This window comes from Mycteria americana, chromosome 3, assembly GCF_035582795.1.
Source record: "Mycteria americana isolate JAX WOST 10 ecotype Jacksonville Zoo and Gardens chromosome 3, USCA_MyAme_1.0, whole genome shotgun sequence".
Taxonomy (NCBI): domain Eukaryota; kingdom Metazoa; phylum Chordata; class Aves; order Ciconiiformes; family Ciconiidae; genus Mycteria; species Mycteria americana.
In genome coordinates, this window is record NC_134367.1 from 117,167,447 (window position 1) to 117,178,030 (window position 10,584).

Consider the following 10,584-nt stretch of genomic DNA (forward strand, 5'->3'; position numbering starts at 1 on the left):
TGAGGAGCTGCAAGGTAAGGAAGTGGTAGGATGAATGTCATTTGCCTTTTCAGAAGTTAAAGAAAGTAATGTAGTAACCACCAATCTCCCTCTTTCCCTGAGGTGTGCACACTAGCTATACTTGCATCTGCTCCCATGAGGGATCAGGACTCCTCTGCCTTGCCTGTGCTCTCTGGAGGAGGTTTAGAGCTCTTCTCAGACCCACAGGAGAATAACTCATGTTTGAGCATTTCCATGAATCAGGAATAAGGCATTTCCGTCCCTGTCCTCACAGCAAATGGGGTTTCAGTGCTTGATTCTGTTAGCACAAGCGAGACGAAGGAGCTGGAGGGGGCCGTGGTCTTGGTGCAAAGATCAGAAGTGGGGAATGGAACATAGCTGGGTCAGGAGAGGGGGAGGCAGACTGAGCTGGCCATGAATCAGGCTCTGCCACAGACCCATCTGGAGCTTTGATCCCTCCATAGAAGTAATCTTTTGTGGTTTTCCCATTTTCACAAGTTTGGTCATATTAATATAGATGCTTGTATAGATGTTTTACCCAGCATTCAGTTTGCTCATCACTCACAGATGTTTGTAAGCTGACTGTAAAATAAGAAACATCAGAAACTCCTGCATTTTCCATGGAGCTGGCCATAATTTTCTATTAAGTTTCTTTGCTTTCAGACAAAGCAAATTCTTCTGCAATTCAAGAGAAGATGGAAGTGCTTCTAACTCATTGCATCACTGGAGCCAAGGTATCCAATATACAAATATTTGGGGACCAGCTAACATTGTTAAGAAGCTGTTTAATTAAGCAAGAGCAACCAAGATTACAATCTGGGCATAGTTAATGAATGATATGTCTGTAATCTTGCTTTTATCACAGGAGCTGAGGTTTTGACTGCCTTCAAGTGGATAGTTTGTTTTAACTAAAGTCTAATTACCTGCTCTCTAGAGCAGATGCCTGCAGACCTCCTTGTTTTGCTGAGGAAGCTGGAGGAGAAGAGCAGAGATGGAAACTCCAGTTACACTACCAGTTGAAAGCTGGTGGTAGATGTGCAGATGCAATAGGCCTACTGGTTTTAACAGCGTGATGGGACTTGTAAGTGCTCTGAAAAAAGGGCTGATGTGTGGCTTTCTAAATGGGCTGCTCCATCTAGCTACATCTGCAAGGGATGGAGAGGATGAATGAAATGGCATGAGAAGGATGCTGTTGGAGATCAGGTGCCAGTCTGGGGGGATCTGGAAATGTCTGAGCAAATGCAGAGCCTGGGATGGAGCAGCCCCATATATTGGACCAGGCTGGGAGCAGCTATGCAGGCAAGAACTGCAGGTGCCTTGTGTTCAACAAACTACAACAACCATGTGCAAGCAGCACTCAGCAGAGCTAGCTGTCTCACATTCTGGGGAGCCATGCTAACATGCAATTAACCCCAGACAAGTATCTCCACGGGAGAAGGATCAAGCCTGTAGTGTTCATCATGCCCAATGTTTCCAGTGGGGTGACAGCGAATTCTCAGCCCAATGCTATCCTCCAGGGTCTCTGTGGGGATGAGACCTGGTGCACATACGGTACGTGGTTTGTAGGTCCTGGGAGATTCTCTGAGCTCTGGGCAGCATCTTTCCCTTCAGAAGCATTGAGGCATGCTATTTTCCAGGCAGCTACCTTGGGCTGCCCAGTTTCCAGGGCATATGTGGGGCTTCATGGCTGTATTGAGACAATAGGAGGGCTGGGCATGATGGGCAATGGAGACCTCAGCGTGATTTTTTCATTTTCTTTTTCTCTTTTTTTTCTCTTCTTTCCACCATGCAGGGAACATGCATGTTGCTGCAACTCACCTGGCACCTGACAGGTACAATTCAGCAGCCTGGTGCAACAAAGCCATACCTCACTGTGTCACTGTCCTATGCTGGGGCCCAGCAGCCCTCTGCCAAACAGGGACACCTCATTCACCTGCAAGCTGTTCAGCTGCATGGGATTGAAGTTGGGGCCACACTGGGAGGGTTTCAAAGTTGTAGCACTGCTTTGTATCAGTTAATTTGGATGCTCTTGACCCTGTGATGGCCCTTTTCTCTGCCCAGTCCTCCCCAGGCAAAGACTTGGCCCAGGGTTACACTGGGGCCACAGGGCCTCCCTTCCAATGCCACGTCCACAACCTTGTCTCAGCCCACTCCCTAGCTGCACTGGGGCTAATGAGCACTCCCATGCCAGCAGCACCTGGCTGTTTTTTTCCAGTGCTGTTTTACAGCAAGGTTATGCTAATGCTGGGGGGGAAGCTATCAGCAAACCAGGTGGGGCCAGAAGGAAAGGGACAAGCAGGTGAACTAGTGCAGACTGGTGTAAACTGGTGTATGGCAGGGAAGGGAGAAGCAAAGGGCAAAGCAAGGCAGAAAGAATTGGGGAGGAGGGATGGGAGCCCTGCCAAGACATAGGCTGCAAACATGATAGCCACAAGGCATAGGAACACGGATGTGAGGGGACAGACAGCACTGCTTGGCGCAGAGGTGCTGGCCACACCTGGGTGCAGAAAGAGGACAGAGATACCACATCCCAGGGTCCAGGGTATGACCACAAATGTCTGCCTTTGTAAATAGACCCAAACAGAAAGGCGTCTTTTGTGTTTTAATGCTAAATTCAGGGGCATTAATGGAAGCAGGGCAAATCTGGGCGCGCACACACACACACACCCCCCCACACACACCCCACACCCCCCCGCCCCCCCGATGACGTGATGTTGAAACCAGTTTCAACAGGTGCATATTAAACCTTTAGAACCAAGTGCCATTGTCAGAAGTGGCTGTGAGTTCCCTCCCTGCTCCGAAAAGGGGTTTCTTTTTCCACCTCTGTTGCAATCAGCTTGCTTTTGTCACACTAACACAAGCAAAACAGGTCAGGCTGGTTTTCAGCAAGAAAAAAACAAGAAAAAAAAATCAAATGTTTTCCTCAGATTGCAATTAAAAAGCTTCAACCCAAACCCATGGTCACAGCTCAAAAGTCTCCCCTAGATCTGAAGCAACAGAGGTGTCTCCAAGTCAACTTTTATTTCCCTTCCATTCTCCAGTCCTTGTTATTATCCAGGAACTTTGGACTCAAAAATGGAAGCATTTTTAGCTCCACAAGCTGGAAGGGCTAATTTGCTACCACTGTTTATTAGGCCCTTCTAACATGTGAAAACACCCCTTCTTGGGTCTCAACCCCATTTACATTAACTCACTGTCGTTGTTTAACCCCAGCCAGCAACTAAGCACCACGCAGCTGCTTGCTCACTCCCCCCAGTGGGATGGGGGAGAGAATCGGAAGGGTAAAAGTGAGAAAACTCGTGGGTTGAGATAAAGACGGTTTAATAAGTAAAGCAAAAGCCACGCACGCAAGCAAAGCAAAACAAGGAATTCATTTACTACTTCCCATGGGCAGGCAGGTGTTCAGCCATCTTCAGGAAAGCAGGGCTCCATCATGCATAACAGTTACTTGGGAAGACAAATGCCACCACTCCAAATGTCCCCTCTTCCTCCTTGTTTCCCCCAGCTTTATATGCTGAGCATGGTGTTGTATGGCGTGGGATATCCCTTTGGTTAGTTGGGGCCAGCTGTCCCAGCTGTGTCCCCTCCCAGCTTCTTGTGCACCCCCAGCCTACTCACTGGTGGGGTGGGGTGAGAAGCAGGAAAGGCCTTGACTCTGTGCAAGCACTGCTCAGCAGTAACCAAAACATCCCTGTATTATCAACACTGTTTTCAGCACAAATCCAAAACATAGCCCCATACTAGCTACTATGAAGAAAATTAACTCTATCCCAGCCAAAACCAGCACACTCACTCAAGTTAACACTCTGGAGTAATTTGAGCATTCAGATGAACATCATCACAGAGATTAACCTAAATTGGTTTAGCTCCTGGCCCTGGCTACAGAGCCCCACAGGCTTCCCTTGCCAGAAAAGCCCTCTCATTCATGCCCAAGCCTGTGCCTCCTCCTTTAGGCATTGCCCTGTTACAGTGCAGTGCTCCTGAGGCTGTGCAGGGCTGTGTACCTGTGTGCAGCAAAGGGAAAATAGCAGAAATGGCTCTTGTCCATTTGCAAAATCACAGCAAACCCATCTTATTAGCAACATAGTGCTGGTGTATGTGAGAGCAGTCGTGCAGCAAATACAAGAGTTTATTGCCTCTGCTTATTCAAGATGTTATTCTAATCATCCATACACTTCTCCTACATACTGCACACCTTCTAAGTTGTATTTTGTAGGGGGATTAAAGACAGCAGTAATTCCTGGCATTATGGTTGTGCCTCATAATCAGCAATACCCTTCAGGGGTTGCAATAACTCATATTACCCAAGGCAAGTTAAATATTGTCCCCATTTCTCATCACAAGTCAGAGATGACATTTCCAGAAACTGCATGAAAATATTCTTTTGGCACAGCAGGTTTAGGGAGGGAAACAGGCTTACATGGACAGGCACCAATTAAAATGACCCGGTTTCATATTCCTGCTCCTTAGTGCTGGTTGTTCAGGCTTCCCCTGATAGCAATAACAACCCTGGAGGCATAAAGGTGTGGTTCAGGAAGATTTTAGCACTTTGAACCCAACTATATTATTCTTTTTAAAGCTGGATGTTTTTCTATTTGGGCCCAAATTACCAGCATCAAACTGTACCCAACCCAGAAGAGACTGAAAGTAAACTGATTGTGTTTTCTCTGGCAGGCTCTTTGTCTTCATTGCCATGGTCCCACATAAAAAGCTGCTTGTTTATAGTATATACATTAAAAAACAAAACCCAAACCCAGCCTAGAAACTGCAGTTGTTTAACAACTTTCGTGTTCATAGGATGACCAGAAGACACACTTGCAAGGGGAGGCTCTTAGGATGATTTCCATCGCAGGAGCGAGTACACCTTATGGATCACGTACATCAGGGTAGCTAAGAATGCAAATACCTACAATGGAAAAACACATCAGCCAGTTAACTTTTTATTATATGGTATGAGTTCCTGCACTGAGCAAACACCTCGTGATGCATTATATTTCTATTGACTCTTGCATGTTTGGAGACCTTCATGCATAGTAGGACTAGGACTAGTTTCTCCCCCCTCCCTGAATGGTTGGTGCAAGTAAAGATTTGCCCTTGAGGCCGCGCCACAGTCACCTCCTCACCTTCCTTCCCCTGCTTGCCAGGCACTCACCACAGCAGCAACGTTCTCCTGGTAGATTATCAGAGGGTTGGTAGATGATAAGGTGAAGTAAGCTTCCAACATGGCAGCACTGAGGTAGAACAGAGCTGCTGTGTCCTGGCAGATAACGTCCTAAGAAACAAGGATCACACAGTTATTTCCAAAGAGGCACCACACTACGAAGGGAAAAAAAAAAAGGAACCCACACAAGCAAGCCCCAGCCTGCAATTTGGAGTGCAGTAGCAACAAAGGAGACAATTGTCTACCAGTGACACCAGGGAGGGGAGAGGCCCTGAGGTTTATCACATCCACTTACCAAGGTGATCCAGGAGCTGCTGCCCCCATGCGCCCCGCAGATGTAGAGGCACAGGAGGGTGCTGGACATGACGAAGCAGAACACAGAGACAAACATCACCCAGCCTTGGAGGATGGGTGATGGGACCTTCGAGGATGCCACCAGGATCCAGACAAGGCCCCCAAAGGTCTGCAAGTGAAAGTGGGAGAGAAGGCAAGCATGGGATAAATTGGCTTATCCAGAGCAGAGCCAAAAGCCATGCACACCTCTGGCACTAGCATAGCACATGGCAATAGCCCAGGGATGCCTTTGAGTTTTTCCCCAGCCTCCACTTGAAACTGGGTATTTAGCTGGGAGCATCTGCCTCTGATCTTGACCCAAAAAAAGCCTTGTCTGTAGTCCTGCCTCCTGGTGTCACTGCCATTCACGCCCTCTCCACATCAATGTGATCAGAAGGCTGGTTCAGACACTTCTAAAGGCTGGTTTTGATGTACAGGGAGGCTTATTTCAGTAGGGCATGTTTGCTCCCCACCCAGAGTGGCAGAGCCCTGAAAGGAGTGTTGTCAAACCCAGCTCACCTGTACAAACAGCACAGACATGTGGCATCATGAAGGCCACAGACATGGCCTTAATAAAGGCCACGTGCAAACGTCACCCTGAAAGGAGAGAGAACAGGTTGAAGAGAGGTAATATGGCCAGTTTTCCTCTCTGAGGTAGGCGAAATAAGGTTGAGGCTCCCAGCTCCTCCTGTAAAGGGGGGGGGCTTGTATTGCTCTTCCAGCTATTTGGGTCATCCTTCATTGGCTACACTGGAGCTGTGCAAGGCACCAGCTGCTGGTTCAGTGGCAGGTGGGACCCCATTCTTCTCAGCCAGCCTTGGGAGGTTGCTGTGGGTTTTCTGGTGGGGTGGGGAACACAAGGACAGCTATATCTAGGCTCCATCCTTTCTCCACCAGCAGATTCCTACACAAGAGAATGAGAGCACGATGTCCAATGCTGCAGAGTGTCTGAGCTGCAAGTGGTGTCTTTGCGCTAAAATGCACTCAGCAGCTTTTCTCTGCTACAAGTCAGCCCAGTTGTTTCTTGAACCTGTGCAAAGTGTAGTCTATGCAGCATCCTATGATGAAGAGCTCCTCAGCTGAACCCACACTGTGCGGAGATCGGTGCTGCTGTGGGGAGCTATCCCTCATCACCGACTGGTCTTGGATTTGCAGGCAAGTCTCCAGAGGTAAGAGAGCCTCACTGACTCTAAGACCATTCTGGTTGCTAGTGTATCCCAGGCCAGCCTTTGCCAGCGTTCAAGGGCCGGCTCGTACAAATCCTGGCATTTCCATTTCCTTGGAGGCATTTTGCAAGTGGAAAAAAAGTTTCCGATTTACGATACTCAGAAAATGTCACATCATTTGTGCCACCCCACAGTTGTCAGAAAGTTCATTGGTTACATTAAGCAAATTGGTACATTAAATCAATGATGTGGTAGAGACCTTGCAAATACCTGAGTGAAAGCAGGTGGTCCAAAGTGCTGCTGTTTTGGTGCCTCTTGTAACAACCAAAGACTGACACTTGAACATTAATCCAGTCTCTGCAATAATTCATGTGGTGACACCATGTGTGCATTGCAGCTTAAGATCCTGGAGAAAACCTTACAGTTGCTCCATTAAAACGCGACAAAACTGGGGTGAGGTATGAGGTTGGGGGAAGGAGTATCACTTCTCATTTCTTACCACTCTCCATCTCTCCTTTCTGCAGGATGTGATTTCTCACTCAGGCAAGCATGTTTGACATGGTTTGATTACTGACTTTGGTTTTGTGGTGCTGCTGTTCAGCAGACTCATAAAAATGGGGAAAGAGTCAAGAGGCTTTCAATAACAACCCGCAGCAGGTTGGGGACAGCAGTCTAAGAAAAACTTATCTTTTAAATAGCCTCTTACACAGCAAACCTATCTGTTTTGAGCTTGTGTCAGCTTTTCCACATAGGCCTCGCTGTCCATACATGCAGAGAGCTCTTCAAATAAAATAGATTACAAGAATTAAACTCAGCCTCACAGAATAAAAATGGTAGTTCTTCATCAGCACATCCAGATGTGGCAATCATCTGAGTTGCAGGCAGGACCTTCTGGCATTTTCACAACTGTCTTAGCATTTGAATTGCCAAATTTTTTTTTTTTTTGTACTTACCCTATTAACCCACTGCAGGCAACCTCAGATTCCACTAAGGACTGAGAAACTCTTTACCCTTCTGATGCTGTGATTCAAGGCAGCCGTCTCCTTTGTACACAGCAGAGATAATACAGCTGCTGCACCTAGAGTCATACACCTCTGGAGATAGAGAAATCCAGTTGTGCAGCATTTGTCTTTCCCGGGTAGTTCCTGAGCCTTTAGGATGCACATTTCCAGATCTTACCCAAACCAAAGGATAGGGTGCTTATTTTTGTCTCATTAAGCAAGCTGCCTTGCCAAATCCCCTGGAGACAGGAATTACAAACAAACAGTTCAAGGCACAGCCGGTACCGTGAGCATGCCGAGGCCAACAGCACACTCAGCACCTGGACTAACACAACCCAGTGGCAGGGGTGGCTGGCAGATGTCTGTCCAGCCAGAACCTCCACAGGGACTTTGCACCCTCCTTCATGCAGCTGCAGGAAACCTGGACCTTGCTCTCAGGGCCTGGGCACAGAGACCAAATCCCCAGAGCATATTTGGAGGAGCTGAAGCAAAGCCTTTCTGCACACATCGGTAATGCCTTCTTTAACCCAGTTCCTCTTTGCTTGACTGCTATCACTAGGAGAATGAAGTGAATGCTGTAAATCCCAGGAGTGGGGACTGAGTTGGGTGATAGGGAAGGATTTGGTCCCAGATGGCAAAGCAGAAGTTTTTAGCATGAAGTAATCCCAGTGCCATCCTACCACACTCACCAAACCCCTCAATGCTGGATGAAAGTGCTCAGGCTTTGGAGAAAGTCTCTCAAACTGTTGTGAGAAAAGCAGGTTTCATGGGCAGGGGCAGAGGACACAGGAAAAAGGTTCTAGTTGAAACTTTCCATCTTCTAGCCAGTGCTCACAGCAACTGCTTTGAATCACCTGTGCCAAACCCATTAAGATTATGACCTTCTCCTGCTCAATGAAATTACAAATAGGAAGAAGTTACAAGGTGTTTGTTCACTCTTTGCTCACCCACTGTTTTCCACACACCCAGGTCCAGCACTCTGCACCTCCAGCTCAGGAACATTGCAGCTGAGCAGTACAGCTTTGGCAGCCTAGGCTCTTTGCTGCTGCAAACAATTACCTCAGCTAGCCTTTACCCCCTGCTTTAAGCAAGCAGTTTATCCTCTGCCTGTATCAGCTGCCAAAATCATCTTCCAATTAATTAATTGGCTCAATTTGGCAACCTAGTTTAAACCCACCAGAAACCCCTTCAACTTCGTTAGGCAGGAAATTACAAAAGGTTTTCAGAGGCACCACAGAAATGCCCTGCAGACTAAAGGAGAGCTTCAGGGCCCCCAGCTCAGGGCTTGTGGTTTTCTTTGAGAGTGAGCTAGGCATCAGGGGCTGCCTCCAGACCCTTGTGGCTCAGGGAGCTGGCAGGGTTCCTGAACCATGTACTTTTTGTCAGGTCTCATCCCTCAGACACCTGCAGCACAAAGTGTGCTGGATGCCCCACAAGCAGCATCTGCCCTCCCCAGGGAAAAGCCAGCACTCACGATTTCAGGAATAAAGAGCACATCTGGTAAAGTTGTCAGGACAGCCAGGCCACTGGGCAAAGAAGTGGTGGAAGTTGACGAGGACATTGCAAGCCTCTCCCACGGTGACTGTCAGCTGCTGTGGCTCTAGCTGCCGGAGGTAGCTGCCAAATGCAGCCTCCTTTCCTCCCCTCCCTCCTTTCCTTCCCTCCCTCCCTCCCTCCTTCCTTCTTTCCTTCCTGCTGGCAGGTGAAGACAGCTGTGAATGGCACAGGTGTGGCCAAACCCTGTGACCAGGGGTCACTTGGTGGCTGATGGGAGCCGCACAGGAGGTTTTCAGGAGATGCGGGCAGCCCTGAGGCATTTTGAGCAGAGCTGTCTCTACACAAGGTGAGCACGCAGGGCAAGTCCTTGGGCGGTGGTGGGTGGCACTGGCTTACATCTGAGGGCAGTAGGGAAAACCCGTACCCATCCAGGCTGGGCAGCCTCTCATCCCCTCTATTTGCATAGTAAGTCAGCTTGTCCCCCACCCATATGAGCTGGCCACAGCAGCAGACACAAGGGCAGCTGGCAGCCAGAGCAAGCCAGGACATGCCAGCTACTGGCAAAGAGCAGGGCTGAGAAATGTCTCACAGATGGAGATGCATCCCAAGACAAGGACAGTCGAATTGCAGAGCAAACCACTTCCATTGTCTCAGAAGGAGATTGGCTATGCCAAGGTAAGAAAAATGACCTAAAGCAATGAGATTTCCCAAGCCATTTGGCTTGCTTTTTTTGCTTTGTTTTAGTCCGGAGTCCATGGGAGTGAGTCATTCCTCTCATCATTATATGGCGCACTTTAACACGCTCGCTTGGTAAAACCAGTAAAACCATACAACTCTGGAGGCTAAGACCAAAGACATGAAACATCAGGAAAATAAAAAGAGCAATGTGGCAATGCACATTGCTGTGGACGGGTGACCCATGGAAGAAGTGCCCATTTTGGCCAGGCCCTGTATATGGTGCTTGCTCTTCCGCAGCTGCTCCCATGCACAAGGCTTTGGTGCAGGGTCTGGAGCAGGAGGTAGGACTGCCTTGTTCCCAGCCCCACATGCCTGGCACATGTGGCTCCAGTAATGGCCACTGTCAGCTCTGGCCCAGAGCCTCCAGCCAGCCTCCTCACAGCTGCTATTGCATTGTGGCTTTGCTCTCATTCATTGTTGCTTTGCTCTCTGTGACTGCAGCAGCTGGTGTGCCAGCCCTAGGGCAGGAATGGGGTGCCCTGGGCAGCACTGAGTGTGGTGGCAAGGCTACATGAGCCAGCTACGTTGGAATAATGGTGGCATCTGCACCGTTGGTGCAGTTCCTTCTGGCTGGGAGCGTGATGGGTTCATTTTGCAGCAGGCTGGCAGGCAGGAGGAAATGGGGAGAGCTCTGCAGGGAGGAAAAGAAGAAACACCTGCTCTGAATCCAAGGGACACAGAGAGACTG

General features: G+C 48.6%; 1 protein-coding gene across 2 annotated transcripts; it reads right to left on the reverse strand.

Annotated features, from left to right (window-relative positions):
- Nucleotides 1–4,831: 4,831 nt before the first annotated feature.
- Nucleotides 4,832–9,236, reverse strand: MAL (mal, T cell differentiation protein (MAL blood group)). Of its 2 annotated transcripts, XM_075497472.1 has the most exons (3): nucleotides 9,136–9,236; nucleotides 5,457–5,624; nucleotides 4,832–4,906 (listed from the first exon to the last, which is right to left on the reverse strand). In XM_075497472.1, the coding sequence occupies exons 1-3, from the start codon at nucleotides 9,220–9,222 to the stop codon at nucleotides 4,832–4,834; spliced, it is 330 nt and encodes a 109-aa protein (XP_075353587.1). In that variant the 5' UTR covers nucleotides 9,223–9,236. The 2 variants fall into 2 exon arrangements, with proteins under 2 accessions (XP_075353587.1, XP_075353588.1); XM_075497473.1 differs by lacking the exon at nucleotides 5,457–5,624.
- Between the last annotated feature and the right edge of the window lie 1,348 nt (nucleotides 9,237–10,584).